Genomic DNA, 18390 nt, shown 5'->3' with positions numbered 1-18390 from the left:
TCGTATTCACTGTTTATTCGTCCATTTAATATATCAATATTAGGAGAAATTCTTAGGTAGACCGAGTCTACCACGTCATCCGTAGACTAAGCCACTCATAATGCAACACCTCATTAAAATGATGGCAATATCGTAATATCACCATTAAGATTTGGATGCATTTATTGCACATTATTACGATATTACCATCATTTTAATGGGGTATTGCATTATGAATGGCTTAATCTACGGATGACGTGATAGACTCGGTTTACCTGAAAAATTCTCCAATATTAGAGAACTATTAACTTAACTTAAATTCTTTTTATATATAATTAGAACTATAAAATTAGTTAATATAAAGATGATTACTTGAAAAAATTCACTTAAGACAATAAGACGTTTGTTAAATAAATTGATATTACCTTTAATATATATTCATAAAATACACTTACTACCACTAATTTAATTAAACATCTTAATCTAATTTATAAAGATACTTTCTAATCCGGTAAAAAAATCTAAATAATTTATTATTAGTTATATAGAATATATTAGTATAATCATGATAAAGTTAATTTATAATATAATTTATAAATAAATATTATTAACGTCAATTAATATACTAACAAATATTTGACGAGTCACACTACTAGCCACGTGTGAAACACGTAAATCGACACTAGTATTAATAAATTATTACCAGTTTCGGTAATATAGATGAGTGGATTTCTATATGTATCTTTTGTATAGTTTAAAAGATATCGCATTCCTTCTGAAAAAATACCGTACTCTGCAAATAAATAAATAAATTAATGATTAAATAAATATATCATCTCAATCATTATTTTTAAAAATCGAACTTGAAGTCGAATCGGTTTAGTCGCCTATTAAACCGCTTAAAATAAATAAATATATTTATCATTTTATACAAAATACATAATATTAAAACTTATATAGACCAATTCTCATCAAATAAAAAATTATATATCATATATAACGTTTTAGTTTTAAAAAAGAAAAATAAATGTATTATAATTAATAATACTTTACTGGTTCAATAGTTCATCAGTTTGTACAATTTTTTGCGGTTTAAAGCGAATAAACCATACTTTTTCGTTTTAAAGAGGAACCGAACCAGACCGGGCATTTAATTTGAACCGGCCCTGTCCGGTTCTTAAAACACTAATCTCAACTTAATTATGAATTATTTCATCTAACAAACTCAAAAAAAAAAATATTGTTTTACCATTGAAAATAAGCAACTTACTTGTCAAATTAACCCCACTATCAGTCATGTATCTAATGTGATCTGGATTAGGATTAGGAGTATAATTGGCAGAAGCATAATTAGAATAGTAATAATTTAATCCAACGAAATCATATGATCCCTTCAGTAATTTAGATTGTCCTGCTGTGAATTTGGGCAATCGATTACCAGCAACTTCCTTTTGCATTATCCTTGGATATTGACCATAGGTCAACGGGTCCATAAACCTAAAGAAAATGTAAATTAAAAAAAAAGTTCAGTACAGTAATTTATATTTTAAGTCAATTATAATAACAAAAGAATAAATAGCAATGTTCATAAAAAGAAGAATAATAAATAGTATAATTGATAAAACTAAAATATAATTTAATATTTTAAATTATGTTTTATGATAAAATGGTCCACCTAAGTAGCACGGAAACGGAAACGGGAAACGGAAACGATACGAAACGGACACGGGGAAACGAAAGTTTTTCAAAATGAAGGACACGAAACGTGGGGGAAACGTGTAAATAACAAAAATTTAGGGATATATTTATAAAAATATTATTTAAATATTTATGATAATTAACAAAATAATTCAATTTAATGTACTAAATATTTAAAATTTTAAAAATATATAAAAAATTCAACACAAATAAGTATATTTGTTGTATTATGGGCAATGCGAATGTAAAATTTATGGGTAACTAGTTAGATTTTTTTATTTGTGGGTAATAATTTTAAATTTTTTACAAATTTTAATTTTTATTATTTACAGAAACGGCCCGAAACGTTTCGTACGGGTGTCCAAGAGTTTCCGGTTTCCGAAACGTTTCCGAAACGGGAAACGCAACTTTATCGAAGTTTCCGTGCTTCTTAGTGGTCCACTTTTAGAGAAACTTCTTAAAATGTTTGACTATAAATGGTTTTAAATTTTTTGATAATATTAAATATAAAATTCAATAATATAAGTGTTTCTCCAATTATGATATATTTGTTCAAAGAAATAAATATAAAATCAGAATATATTAAATAATTTTTTATATAAATAATTAAAATTATAAAATTATTAGACGAAGCTATCAACTCAGACAATAATTTTAGATAGACTCACCAACCATATGCAAAATCCAACTCTCTCTGGGTTGCTTCATGATCAGCTACACTATTGGTTAAAGGCATGCATAGGCCAAGATACATCCAATGTGATTCCAATTTTACCATTTTGTCCCTATAGTAGAAATAGGAAAAAGATTTATATAATGAGTCTTAATTAAATTTTAGTATAAAACAACTTTTATCATTATAATTTAAATTACAATTTTTATATATTCGGAAAATAATTATTTTCTCGCATTTCAATATTAAATAAATGAAATTAGAGATTCAATTAAACATAGCTAGAATATCATAAAAAAATAAAAAATATATAGAAAATAATAATTTTAATTCACAAAATAAGTAGAATTAGCATTTATGTACCAATTTTCTGTAAATTTTAACAGCTGCAGCATGTGCAAGGAGCATATGATGGGCAGCAATGTAAGGTTCAGTAGCTGAATCTCCGGCGAAGCATGCTCGGTTCACCCAATATGAACATCGGCCTGGAGCCATTATACCAGTGTCATAGCCATGTATAATAAATATATATGGTTCGTTCATAGTGATCCAGTGCTTAACTCTGTCTCCAAATCTTTTAAAACATAACTCAGCATAATCTTCATAGTCGAACCTGTTTAAAATTCACTTTATTAGATATATGTCCATCCTAAATCTTACTGTAAAATTGTAAAATTTATGAACTAAATTTTATTTTATCAATTTCAAAGTATATGTGTATGCTTACACTATGTCGGGACTTAAGAAGCCTCCGTACTTGTCTTCAAGAGCTTGTGGAAGATCCCAGTGAAAGAGAGTCACAAAAGGCTCGAGACCTACTTGCACGTGACAGTAAAATAAAAAAATTAAAAAAAAATTAAGTTCAATTTTAGATAATAATTCAAAGAGCAAATTAATATGAGTTGTCATAATTTACATTTTAATCCCCTTCTGTATAAAAAGTCAAACGATATAATCTCTCACTTTTGTTTCCGTTAACAGTTTATTTTCTCCGTCCATTTTTAGGATTAGTCAACGGAGTTAAAAAACTTAGGGGTAAGTTAATTTTCAAACATGAGGGACGAAGTAGTTGGCAGAAACAAAGCGAGGGACTAAATCATTGACATAAATAAAAGTGAGTGGCTATATAGTTTTGTTAGCTCCGTTGACAACACAAAAAATGGACGAAAGGACTAAATTGTTGACAGAAACAAAAATGAGAAATCATATCGTTTGATTTTCAAACAAAAGAGACTAAAATAAATTGTGAATTATGACAAATATGGAAAGTCTCGTAGTAATTTACTATAATTTAAAAAGATAAAGGTCATATATGTCCATACCATTTGCAATTAGATGTTCGTGAAGGTGTACATATGCCCTTAATATTTTTAAATGGGCTCATTTAGGTCCTCACATTTAACACGTTTAGGGTTTATATGACATATTTTCCAAAAATATTAGTGGTCTAAATGAGCTTATGTAAAAATGTTAGAGATATATATGCACCTTTCCGAAATATGAGGGTATAAATGATTCTGAGCCCAGATATTAATAGTATATATGACTCTTTCCTAATTTAAAAGTAACATATAAACATTAAAATTTGTCAAGAAATAAATTATTAAAAGTACAAATGAATTTGACTTAAAACAACATTTAATATCTTAAATCATTATTTGAATCTAGGAGTTTTTGAAATATTCTTTATAAAATTTTAGAATTTTTAAAAACCCATTTCTCTTAATGAAAAAGTATAAATCGTCCATTATATGGATGGAAATTATTGACTATTCTAAAATTTTAAAACTATTTTTGTAAATTTATAAATTTTATATATTATTGAATCCAAATGGTATAATCTTTAAATTTATGAATCTTATATTTCATGAAAAAATTTAGTAAAATAAGTTTCTCTATCCATTATGCTAGACCATTGGCCAAATGTAATAATATTATCTAAATTTTATCCTTTAGTCAATTATTTTATTAATTTTTATTAAATGTACCCACTACTCATTTGAAACTAGGGATGGATCTAAAAATAGTGTATGGTGGGCAATTGTCCACTTTATAATTTTGAATTCTTTTAAAAATTTGTACCACCTCAAAATTTATACTATGTCCATCTTAAAATTTATATTTTTATCAATTTTATGCACCTTATAAACTTTAGTATAGTTATGCACAATTATAAATATTTTTTTGGGTCTGCCACTATTTGGAGCTGATGAGACACAATATTATACGCGTATGTGTATAAAAGTTTAGCATATTTAGCGTCAGTGTTTTAAAAACTGGGTCGGACTAGTCGGTCTAATCGAAATCTGCCAGTGGCCTGGTTCTAAAACATGAAAAAACCAGATTTTCGGTGAACTAGGGACCAGTTTGGATCAGATCGAATTGGACGAACCATGTTTTGGACCTATGATTGAATCGGTCAAACCGGATAAAGATAATTAGCGACGAAAAAATTTTGTTGCTAAAAATTAAACCGTCACTAATTTTAAATATTTTTATTTTTTTAAGATTTTTATTGAACTGGTTCATCCGGCATTAAACCGGTTGAACCAGAAACTGACGGCTTTACCAATTCAGCCACCGATATGGTTTTTAAAATATTGCTTAAAGTATACAACATCCAGCCACCGTAGATACTTGGCAAAATTAAAAATATGACGAACCAGACCTTTAATTAAAATTTAAGTATCATAGTATTTAATAGACAAACTAAAATTATGGGTAAACATTTCATTAAAACAGCGATTGAGTTAAATAAATAGATAAAAATTGACTAGCCACAAAATCATAAATGGAAGAGAAGGAAATAATTATGACCATTGTTTATAGCTTCGTCGATGACCTTGTTGTAAAAAGTAATCCCTTCCTCATTTATTCCTTCTCTTATCCTTCCACCTTAATATGAGTAATTTTTTTCATCGTCAATTTTTTATTCAACACAAACAAAATTAAATTTTATCAAAAATTGTACAATATAATGGAAAAAATTATATTATGTTATAAACAAATTTTAAATTTCCGAGCTCAAAAATCTGTATTTTTTTTTCTAATTCGAATAAAGCAAGGTTTTTTAGAACCTAAATAATTAACTGGCATAATACTTACTAGGTATTATTCGGGACCATGATAAGGAGAATCTGAAAGCATTCATGCCCACAGTTTTGCTCATCTTTCTAATATCATCCTGAAACATAATTAAAATTTCAAGGGTTAATGTCAAAAAAATCACGAAATTTACACGTTTTCTCATTTTAATCACGTAGTTTATATTTTCTCATTTTTATACACGAACTACCACTTTTTCTCAAATTCATACACGGTGCTGAGGTGGCACTCATTCATTGGTGTAAAGTGACGTCCACCTCAGTAAATTACACCAATGGAACCGTGACACCTCAGCGCCGTGTATGAATTTGAGAAAAAGTGGTAGTTTGTGAATGAAAATGAGAAAATTGAAACTGCGTGATTAAAATGAAAAAACGTGTAAAATTCGTGAATTTTTATGACATTAACCCAATTTTCAAATTATGATAAGTCATTGTAATATATTGAAGGTGACATAATATTATCTATTTATGATATTTTTATGGCTAAATTGACAAAAATATTTTGAATAAATAATTTAGACATTCAGATCCGTTAATTTGTAAATCCCAACAATTATATCTAAGTAATTCATAAAAAAAATGAAGGATCCAATTGATAAAAACTAATACAATTTGTAGTCCATGAAGTTCTTTTATGGTAAATTGGCCCATAATTGAAGAAAAAATCATTAAAATTTGAGAAATTATCTAGTAATTTTTATGAAATTTTGCATATTACCATTACAATATTTATAAAATAATTTTTCAAATATTGACCGATTTATTGTAAAAATAACTTAAGATACTTAATTTTATCTTATTTTTGCTAATTAGATTATTTATTTTTATTTACTTCTTAGATATAATTGTATTGGATTTCAAAATTAACAGATTAGAATGTCAATTTTTTGAAAGATATTTCTGTCAATTTTCTCATAATTATGAATATATATAACCATTTTTCTATAATAAATTAATTAATGGGTTAATGTCAAAAAAATCACGAACTTTACACGTTTTTTCATTTTAATCACAAAGTTTAAATTTTTACACGAACTACCACTTTTTCTCAAATTCATACGTGGTGCTCAGGTGGCACTTATTTATTGGTGTAAAATGACCTCCACCTCAGCGAATTACACCAATAGTGCTATGACAACTCAGCTACATGTATGAATTTGAGAAAAAATGATACTTCGTGCATGACAATAAGAAAATTTAACTGCATGATTAAAATAAAAAAACGTATAAAGTTCGTGATTTTTTTTGACATTAACCCTACATTAATTAACTCCTATACACTTGAAGGATTACTCTGTAAAGATTGTAAAAATCAGTTGCCACACCACCATTGCTGCCATCGGCTATTCTTTCTGCAATATTGAGATTAAAACAACGTAATTAGGCATTAATTTGTAGATTAATGAGTCTAATTATTCGACACACAAAGATAAAGTATAGAAAGTGAAATTAACCTGGAAAGTCATGGGCAAATGTATCCCAAATGCTAGGTCCTCTACCCTTTTTGTTTGCCTCACCTTCAGTCTAAATATATACATACACAATTAAATATTTTCTGATTTTACTATAAAAATTCATGAAAGTTTATATTTATGTTGTACCAAAAATTCCCGATTCTTACATTCTCGATTTTTTTTTTCAGTTTTACAAGTGCTAATTTCTTTTAATATTTATAGGCTATTGACTATTGTAATAAAATTTGTATTTGCACAATTTTTAGCGACGCGCGTTTCTATATTTGTTCTAGATAAACTTATGTCATTACGCACACGAATCTTTTTTGAACAACGTTTTTGAAAATATTACGAGAAATGCATGGTACTTCAAATAGAAAAATAAAAATTTCAAAAGAATACTAATTTGTCATGCGGGTCGGCTTACACGTTTTTAAAATTCAGCATTTCTGTTTCCGTACAACTTAGCTAGTTATATATACCTGATAAGAAGATGTGGCACTTCCAAAATAGAACCCTCCAGGGAAATTGCCACTATCAAACTTAACAATGGGTAGAGGAATTGGATCGTTGTTTGACTCAGTAGAATGGAACGAGTTTGCTATCAACAAGATTAACATTAATCCTAATAACAATGGAGAGCTTCTAGTCTCCATAATGAGGTTTAGACTTTCAAGATTATTTTTAGTACTTTTTTTGTTTGTTTCTCAATATTTTTGTGGTTTCATTTCTTATGGCAACTCCCCTTTATAAAGACAGTTTTTGATTAGGGCTTCCAAACTCATGTTTTGGATAATTTACACTAACGGTTCCTCAAGTTTCTTCTCTCTTCCATTATAGTCACTTTTTTTTCTTTGTAACAATGATGTCCAACGACTTTAATTTTATACCAATAATATCTCTACAATTAGTTGAACTCTATGACTATTAATTTTAGATAACGAGGCAATGAGGTGGATAGCTACATGGGTAATAAAATTACTTTTAGCATATATTCAGAAAATGTGCTATTTCAGCTGCGTCATACCATTTAACCTATCCATTGCATTTTTTATACTCATTGTTATCATTTTTTTCTTTTTATAAATTAAAAATATTTATTATTTATAAACCATCGTAAAATTATCTAAAATTATTATTATTAAATTAAAGTTAAGGGACTTTATTGTCACAAATAAAAGATATTATTAGAATATAATGTTATTATTATTAGTAAAATTTATGTATACTCATGGACAGATTATTGAAAATGACATAATGTTTATTTAATTATTATTTATAAATGCAGTGTTATTATGAAAAACAGATATTCTAAATTAATAATTAAGTACATTCCCCATGAAAAAACAAAAGAAAAAAAAATTAATTAATGTGAGATATATCTCTACATATAAAAAAAATTGAAGGGTCGAATTAGGCGCGGAGATGCGTGCAAAGAATAGGGCAACAAATAGCATATCCAATCTATTATCAAGACAATCTCAAAGCCAAAAATCAGTCCCACAATTTAAGATTTGATTTTATTCCCTTATGTATTTAGTCAACAGTGTATCACTATGATAGCTCAAAATCCCTTGTAATCAGCCAATCAATTGATGAACATCTCTGTATATATATCAGGCTATTTGGCCTTAAAATAAATATACAAAAAAAACAACATTACAGCAACTCTTATATGGTATCAGAGCATTCACTGTCTAACGACAATTTTTTTTTTTGATCCAATGGCCAACCAATCTAATTCCACCTCTTCTCACCCTACCTCCACCATTGCTTCACCTTCTGGTGCTACTCTAATCACCATCAATGGCCATCAACAGATTCCCCTCTCTCTAACCTCTACCAATTATCCATCATGGAGAAATCTTGTCATCTCCTTATTCTATGGATATGATCTCGTCGGATATCTCAACGGTGATACTGCACCACCTCCTCTAGTTAATGACGAACCTTTATCTGATGCCTATATTCACTGGTTTAGGCAGGACAAGCTAATCCTCTCTGCCCTTCTCGGATCTCTCTCCGCTGAAATAATTCCATTGGTTTCAGCCGCTCAAACGTCAAAAGATGCCTGGACAATCTTGTCCCGCCTCTTTGCCAATCGCTCGCGAACGCGAGTTATGCAGCTCAAAGAAAATCTCTCTCAAGCCACTCTTGGAGATCAAACCGTTGCAGTCTTTCTCCATTCCATCAAGGCCAAAGTTGATGAGCTAGCAGTCATTGACAAACCTCTTTCCGATGACGATGTGACATTATATGTCCTAAATGGGCTGGGTGCTGCGTATAGAGAGATCGCAGCCCCAATTCGAGCTCGTGAAAAATCAATCACTTTCGAAGAATTGCATGATCTTCTTGTTGCCCAAGAGGCATATTTGAAACGCCTTGAAACCCAGACGGCTAATCTTGTTGCTACTGCCAATAATGCCACCCACCATTCCCGTCCAGGTAATTATTCCTCTAATGCAGGAAATCGCCCTTTACAACGCTCTTATCGTTCCAACAATCAACATGGGCGACAATCATCCAACAATCAAGGACGTGGAGGCAGAAACAATTATCGTGGTGGTCCTCAGTCCCATCCTCGTCCATCTGTGGTGTGTCAACTTTGTGGAATTCCAAACCACACAGCTCGTCAATGCCGTCAATACCAATTTACAGCTTACAATGCCACAACACCCACTCGGACTCCTGATAACAATCAATGGCTGGTTGACTCTGGCGCATCTCACACTCTTACATCTGATCTTGCCAATCTTTCTGTCCACTCAGAATATGAAGGACCTGATGAAGTTCATATCGCTGATGGATCAGGTTTGAAGATTACTCATATTGGTAATACAGATATTATTCATCCTATGCGCAAATTATCATTATCGAATGTTCTATGTGTTCCGGCTGCACATCGTAATCTATTATCTGTTCATCAATTCAGTAAGGCAAACAAAGTTTTCTTTGAATTTCACCCATATCATTTTATTGTGAAGGATCAGGAAACAGGGGTGAGACTTCTTCACGGCCGCTGTGAAAATGGAATATATCAACTCCAATTACCACCTCCGGTGTCCATTCAGCCGGTTACACATCTTGGAGTAAAAACATCATCTGATTGTTGGCATAATCGTTTTGGTCATCCGAACAAAATTATTTGCTCTCGTTTAATCGCCAAATTTAGGCTGCCATTGAGTACAACTCGGCATTTAAATTCATGTAACTCGTGTGATATGAATAAAAGCCAACAGTTGCCATTTGTTGAAACATCACTTCACAGTTCTTCTTGTTTGGATTATATATATGCAGATGTATGGGGACCGACAATCTCTCCCTCCATTCATGGTCATAAATATTATCTTTTGTTTGTGGACCATTTCACAAAATATGTTTGGCTCTATCCGCTACAAGCCAAGTCCGAAGTTGCTGCCATATTCCCACTGTTTCAAGCATTAGTGGAAAAACAGTTTAATAGCCAAATCAGAAATTTTTACTCTGATAATGGAGGCGAATTTGTTGCTCTGCGCCATTATTTTGCTACAAAAGGTATCAGTTGGTACACAACCGCTCCTCACACTCCGCAACAGAACGGGACAGCTGAACGGCGGCATCGTCAGCTTCTTGCTATAGGGCGAGCACTCCTATCTCACTCTGGTCTTCCTATCAAATATTGGTCTTATGCTATCGAAACCGCTGCATATTTATACAACCGAATGCCTACTTCTCTGTTGAATGATCGATGTCCTTATGAAGCTTTATTTCAGAAATCACCAAATTATGCGAAGTTACGAGTATTTGGTTGTCTATGCTTCCCCTGGCTCAAACCGTATGCTTCCAATAAGTTGGAACCACCGTCACGTGCTTGCATCTTCTTGGGGTACTCACTTTCTCAAAATGCCTATAAGTGCTATGATCCGAAAAATAAACGGTTGTTCTTATCTCGCCATGTTCGTTTTCGAGAAGATAAATTTCTTGGGTTGCAAAATGATGAACTATTGCTGGAAAACAAAACTTCTCAGATCTCCTCTGGCTCATCTCGTCAGTCTACTCCAATATCTGTTATTGTTCCTATTATCAACAGGTTGCAATCTTCAGGAACTCCACCACACATGACAGAACAAGACTATTTATCTTCACCAGCTGCTGCCCAAGTATCACCACCTGCCACACAACCGTTGCACCAAAAGAGCACACCTCACGTGCCTATTCTACCTTCTCGTACAATGACTACGCGTCTCATGAATAATATACGATGTCCTAAACGTGCTTATGGGTCCACAAAGCATCCACTTCCTTCATCTTCTGAACCAACCTGTATTTCAGCAGCTATTAAGGATCCTCTTTGGCGGGCAGCAATGTCGGATGAATTTAATGCGCTTATGCGTCATGGAACATGGGAACTTGTTCCAAGTCATGCAGCAAGCAACATTATAGGATGCAAATGGGTGTTCCGAGTTAAACGACATCCAGATGGGACGGTTGACAAATACAAAGCACGGTTGGTCGCTAAGGGGTTCCATCAACGTCCAGGCCTGGAGTATACAGAAACCTTCAGCCCTGTTGTGAAGCCGGTCACTATTCGCTCTGTTCTATCTGTTGCACTTATGTACAATTGGCCCATTCGACAGCTTGACGTAAGTAATGCCTTTCTTCACGGCGATTTATCTGAAGAAATTTTTATGCAACAACCTCCAGGGTTTATTGATGCCTCTCGGCCATCACATATTTGCCGTTTGCGAAAAACTCTTTACGGGCTTAAGCAAGCCCCTCGAGAATGGTATCGTGCATTGAGCACCGCACTCATTTCTATTGGTTTCACTCAATCACGTTCAGATACGTCCTTATTTCTCTATCATCATGGTACTGATCACCTATACTTGCTTGTCTATGTCGATGATATTGTGTTCACAGGCAATAATCAAACTCTCATAGCTACTATTATAAGGCAGATCAGCAAATCCTTTGCCATCAAGGACCTTGGAGCTCTCTCTTATTTTCTCGGCGTTGAGGTATTGTCTTGCCGTGAGGGACTGCTTCTATCTCAACACAAATATATTGGTGACATCTTAAGACGACACAACATGGATGGCTCTAAACCGCTGTCAACACCTATGGCACCAGCAACAACTCGGTCATCTACTCCTCTTACCGATATATCTAAATTTCGACAAGCAATTGGAGAATTGCAATATTTGGCTCTCACCCGTCTTGATATTGCCTTTGCTGTCAATCGCTTAGCTCAATCATCCTCCAATCCAACTCAAGATAATTGGAGTTCGGTAAAGCGAGTCTTGCGCTATCTCAAAGGAACTATCACTTATGGTCTATTGTTGCGTCGTCAAACTTCACCCACAATACGTGCCTTCTCTGATGCGGATTGGGCTGGAAACCCAAATGATCGTACCTCTACCTCGGCATATATTATCTTTTTAGGTGATAATCCTATCTCATGGAGCTCTCGCAAACAAAAGGCTGTCGCCCGATCTTCTACAGAAGCAGAATACCGTGCACTTGCAACTGCTACTTGTGATGTACGGTGGTTACAAAATTTGTTCAATGAACTCTGTCTACCGCTGCAATCAACGCCAACTATTTATTGTGACAATATTGGTGCCACTCATCTTTCCCTACATCCAGTCTTGCATTCTCGGATGAAACACATCTCAATCGACATTCACTTTGTCCGTGACATTGTCGCTAAGGGACTTTTAAAAGTTTCTCATATCAGTACGACGGATCAGCTGGCCGACCTCCTCACTAAACCACTTCATCGAACAAGGTTCTTGTTTCTTCGATCCAAAATTGCTATTGCCGATGGCAGCGCAATTTTGAGGGGGCGTATTATCAAGACAATCTCAAAGCCAAAAATCAGTCCCACAATTTATGATTTGATTTTATTCCCTTATGTATTTAGTCAACAGTGTATCACTATGATAGCTCAAAATCCCTTGTAATCAGCCAATCAATTGATGAACATCTCTGTATATATATCAGGCTATTTGGCCTTAAAATAAATATACAAAAAAAACAACATTACAGCAACTCTTATACAATCTGCCTAACATCACCATGTGACATTCACCTATATACTTATGGTATGATTTATCAGAACTAAGTATATAGTCTAATTTCTTAAAAAAAATTAAATATTTTCGAGTGCGATAAGCCAACATGTATAAAATTAATTTTTATTGATATGTTCAATTTAATTAATGCTAATATAGAAAAACTACGTTAAATTAGTAAAAATAGTGATAAAAATTAGTAAAATTTAATAATTTTGTGAACTTATTATATTATAAAATTATAAAATATAGAAATTGTTTTTTATTATTATGAAAAGTTTAGAATTTTTACTATTTTTCTAAAATTAAACATTTTAATACTTACATAAATGAAGATAAAAATTAATTGCATATTCTTTGAAGACAAAAAAAGTGTTCTTTTTTGTAGGATTAAAGTAAGTTAAAGTTATCTTTTTAAAATTAAACCAAACCAAATTTACAAGAAAAATTAAAAAAATTAAACCGAACATGATCGAATTGAAGCAACTATTTTTTTTGTTGATAAATGATGATTATAATTAGTACATCCACAAAGCAGTAAAGAAAAAAAGCCCTCCTAAAAGTTTACAGTGAAGTAGAAAATCAATGTTCATGAATTCATGTCGGGAAATGCAATTAAACTAGGGAATCACTCTTCATCAATTCATGTCGGAAAGTTCTATTGTTTCTCGCTTTCCACAATTTTCAAATACATAAAAACTAAATAAGTTGTCAAAAATTCTTATATGAACGACAATAAGCAGGTTCTTAAGATCTTTTTGATCTTCATAGAGCGGGTTCTTTTCCTCCAGGTATCAATACTGCATTTCTTGTTCTAATTCCGAAATTTAAGGGAGCTTCTAATATTTCGGAATTTAGACCAATTAGTTTGATTAGTGGTATTTTCAAGTTGATTTCTAAAGTATTAGCAAACATGCTCTCTCCTTTGCTTTCTCAGTTTATTTCAGAAAATCAATTTGGTTTTATTAGAGGCAGGAATATTCATGATTGTCATATGCTGGCTACAGAAATTATCCATATTGCTTCGAAGCGCAAAGAGAAGCTTTTTGTCCTGAAATTGGATTTTCGAAAAGCTTTTGACAGTATCTCTTGGGACTTTATTATGAAGATGCTTGCTAGAATGAATTTTGACTCCAAATGGCTGAACTGGATTTCGACTTTCTTTGATTCTTCTCAGCTATCGGTCCTTGTTAATGGTAGTCCGACAAAGAATTTTACTATGGGAAAGGGGGTCCGACAGGGAGATCCTCTTTCGCCAATGTTATTTGTCCTTGCTGTAGAAGGTCTTAAGGCGTTGATTAATGAGGCTATCAGTCTTAATTTATTAGATGGTGTCAGAATTGATGGGCTCGCTGACCCTATATCTATTCTTCAATTTGCTGATGACACTTACTCTTTCTTCCTCATGATTTTGATATGATCAGAAATTTGCTGCGTGTTCTTAGATGCTTTGAGATAGTTTCTGGTCTTTCTATCAATTATCAGAAGAGCTCTATTCTCGGTATTAATATTGACGATGCTTCCCTTTCTATGGCTTCAGGTATTCTCAATTGTTCAATTGAGAAATTTCATATCACTTACTTGGGTCTTCCGCTCTCTTCAAAGCAGTTAAAGCTGCTCTCTGGAAGCCTGTTGTCTCTAGATTTACAAATCAGCTCTCCCTGAAAGGGTAATTTGCTTTCTCCTGCAGGAAGATTGGTCTTGATTAAGTCAGTTCTTCACAGCTTCCCGGTTTATTTTATGGGTTCCTTCGTAATTCCTCAGTCTGTTATTGCTTCTCTTGATTGTTGCATGAAGCGTTTCTTTGGGCAAAGGAATTTGTAAACTTTCTTAGGATAAAATTTGTTTTCCTTATGATAAAGGGGGTCTTAATTTAATTCCTTTTCGAATTAAAAACCAAAGTCTTCTTTGTAAATGGCTTTGGAAGCTTCGTATTGGAGGTAATTCTCTTTGGTTTTTGGTTGTGATTAATAGGTGTGCTATTCGCTCTTGGCATGATTTTGAGAACTGCAATTTTAATCATCTTTCTCACATTTGGAAATGAATTTTTAAACTGTGTGTTTCAAATAATGCAATTTGGTCGATTTTTAATGCGGGAGTTTCAATTAATATTGGAGATGAAATGAGTTCAGCTTTTTGGGTAGACTCATGGACGGGATCCTCGCCTTTTGCTGTCAGATATCCTGGGTTATATGCTCTATCTAGAACAAAGCTTATTTCAGTCAGTCAACAACTGGGAGGTAACATCCAGCTCTTATCTTCAGCCAGCTTTTGCTGGAACCGTCGCCTGCGGTTAGGAGAATCCGAGCAGCTGGACTGTTTGCTCTCTGAGATAGCGTCTTCTTCTTTGAGTATTGACAGGCCAGATACCTTCAACTGGAGGAAAAAATATTCTTAAAAGCAGGGATGTTTCCTTTTCAATTCAGCAGCTGAATACTTACACGGTGAACAACATTTTTTTCCCTACTATTTGGAAGTTTAAGGTACCTCCTCGTATTCAATTCTTTTCGTGGCTTCTTGCTTATGGTAGAATTTTTTCAAATGCTTCTTTGGTAGCAAGAGGCATATTGAATCCGTATCTTATTGGTTGTTTGGTTTGTCAAGTGGAGGAATCTAGCATGCACATTATTTGCTATTGTTGTTTTGCATGGAAATTTTCGTGCTATATTTTGGCTAGATGTGATATAACTTTGGTCTCACCTCCGTCAGTAGATATCTTTTTTAGCATTTGGTCTTCCCTCTCCCATTCTTCTTTCAAGGATATTTGGCGGCTTATTTGGTTTTTTGGTATTTGGGAGTTATGGAAATCTCGGAATAATAGGGTGTTTAATGATTTGGAGAATTCACATGAGTCTTTAGCTTATTTGTGTATTACAAAGGCGGTATTTTATTTTTTTCTCTTTTCATCCTCAATTTCCATATAACAGGAATGATGTGTTTAGATGTTTGGATTCTTTTGTAGTTTTTTTTTATTGATCCTTTTTTGGATCTTTTGCCTTCCACTACTTGTGATTGAGCTAATTTAATCCATCATTTATCCAAAAAAAAAAACATTGAGTAAAGAAATGGCAGTAAAAAAAATCTTTAGTTTTTTCTCGAGAATAAAAGAACATATATAGAATGCTCCGGCTAAAAAATTCTTCGCTTGACTAACAAAGCATTTGGTGAGAGTCGTTCTCTAGCTAGCAGCCAAGAGAAGAATAGAAGCCGTTAATTTGATTTGTTTTTCAATTTTATTTGATTTGTACAAAAAATAAATTTTAATTTTTTATTTTTAAAAGTGAACCGAATCATATTTTCTTATTTTAAATTAAACAAAACTGAGTTTTAATTCTTTTTGTTAATGATAAAAATGAATTTTAATTTAATTTGTTTATGGATTTAATTTTTGCACACCATAATGCAAGTACAAAAGATTAAATCTAAATTTACTTAACTCATAAAAAAAAATTGAAATGAAGAGGAAGACTGAATGATTTAGATCTACTTTAAATCTAAATTTCTCATGGATCAATGCAGGTTGATTTACTTTTTTTTTTTTGAATTCATCGGATCTCATTAAATTGAATATGAAACAGTTACATTTGTAAGGAACTCGGGATAATTTGAAAATTAAACCCGATGACCTGACATGGAACAGACAACATGCTGTCTGATTCGCAGACCTTACTTACGAAAAATAAAAATAAATTACTAACTGTTTCGCGAATTAAGTGCCGTCTTCAATCACTCTTCGTTCAAACTTCTCCAAACACCCGCAAACTCACTGCATCCGATTCAATCAACACTTGATATAACTCCTTCTAAAAAAGAGACAACAACTCCTTCTAAAAAGGAGACAGCAAACCTTTCACAGAGAAAGGACAACAAACCTTTCATAAAGAAAGGACAAAGTAAAACATTCATACAAAAGACAAAAAATAAAAAATAGATAAAACTAGTATAGCTCATAGATGAATCCATTTTGTTACTGTAAGATCTTCAATCTATCGTCGCTTCTTGATAATTGAATTGCGCTTCGTGATAAATTTTAATCCGTCAGAAAAATGAAAAAGAATTGGCTATTTATTATATTTTATGAAATTAAAATAACATAAATAAAAGGGGTGGCTACCGTCAATAGAAAAATTAAGCCATTGACGGCTGCCGAAGAAAAAAATAAAAAAAACTTTAGGTAGCTAGGGTTTGTTAGAGAGAAAAGAGAAGAGAAAGAGGCTGGTTGATTTACTTAACTCAATCAAGAAATAAATTAGGATTAATCTCACCAAATAGCACCACCCATAGTGTTTTTTTTGATTTAAGCCCAACCTTTAAAACGTCTCATCCATTAGCACAATCTTTTAAAACTTTTTATTTTACAAACCGGTATGCATTTTATGCTCTATTTTTTGTTAAATTGACGTCGTTTTTAGTCGTACGGACGACCAAAACAATGTCATTTTAGGCATTTATGCAAATATATGACACATAATGAAAGGTTGTGTTATTAGTTGAGACGTTTTAAAGGTTGGGTTTAAATCAAAGAAACGCTAGATATTATACTATATGATAACATTAACCCAACAAATTAAAATATCAAGATGAAACGAGCTGTATTAATTGCATTTGGCAAAGAAAATAAGTGCAGGGACCAGAGACGAAAATTGGGATAGGGTTGGCGCCACTAGGCCGCCGTCTTCTCTAACTGCAATTATAGATTGATTTTGGCTATTTCCTTTTTCATTTTTTTAAAAATTATTTTTAATTATCGAAAAATAATTTAATCGGTAAAATGCATATACCAGACATATTTTGTTTATTTTTAGGCTAATACTCTTAAAAATTACCGAATTTAACTTTTCTTTTACAATAACACCACGATCTTATCATTTCGTCAATTGCATGCATCATATTTCGTATTTTTACATTTTAATAGCACCCTAAAATATTAAATTGAACTTATTTTATTTTGATAAATTTCAAAATAAATTCTTCATCCAAAAATTCTAAATATCATATGATGTTTTAATTATACATACAAACCCTTTTTTCCATAATAAAAAAATTATCTATTTTTTAATTTAGGGTACTATTAAAATGTAAAAGACGAAATAGGATGCAATTGACGAAATTACAATATCGGGTGTTACTGAAAAAAGAAGAAGAAATAAACATCGGTAGTTTTAAGGGTATTAACTTTATTTTTACCATATAGTAGTCAATTTTTGTTTGTTTTTGTTTAATATTTGTCACGTATGCAAATTTTTATAATAAATTTTTAAATAAATTTTTTTTTGCCTGTCACATGTATTTTACTAAAAAAATATATATTAAAACAAAATTAAAATTTAATAATTGAGATAAATTGAAATTTAACCAAATTATAATAAGCAATAATTTAAATATACAGAAAATTAAATACACTAAAAAGCCAAATGATTTTGAGC

General features: G+C 32.0%; 1 protein-coding gene and 1 pseudogene across 1 annotated transcript; one reads left to right on the top strand and one right to left on the bottom strand.

The window, feature by feature from the left end:
* Positions 1 to 557: 557 nt before the first annotated feature.
* On the bottom strand, positions 558 to 7640 carry LOC126660881 (beta-glucosidase 12-like; annotated as a pseudogene).
* Positions 7641 to 15086: 7446 nt separating this feature from the next.
* Positions 15087 to 16488, top strand: LOC126662042 (uncharacterized). The gene is made up of 3 exons (XM_050355929.1): positions 15087 to 15282; positions 15326 to 15832; positions 16484 to 16488. Exons 1-3 carry the CDS (start codon positions 15087 to 15089, stop codon positions 16486 to 16488), a joined length of 708 nt encoding a protein of 235 aa, XP_050211886.1.
* The last annotated feature ends 1902 nt before the right edge of the window (positions 16489 to 18390 follow it).

The sequence above is a fragment of the Mercurialis annua genome, linkage group LG8, assembly GCF_937616625.2.
Source record: "Mercurialis annua linkage group LG8, ddMerAnnu1.2, whole genome shotgun sequence".
In the NCBI taxonomy this organism is placed as follows: domain Eukaryota; kingdom Viridiplantae; phylum Streptophyta; class Magnoliopsida; order Malpighiales; family Euphorbiaceae; genus Mercurialis; species Mercurialis annua.
The sequence above is the reverse complement of the archived record's forward strand: the minus strand, read 5'-3'. Positions and strand labels throughout refer to the sequence as shown.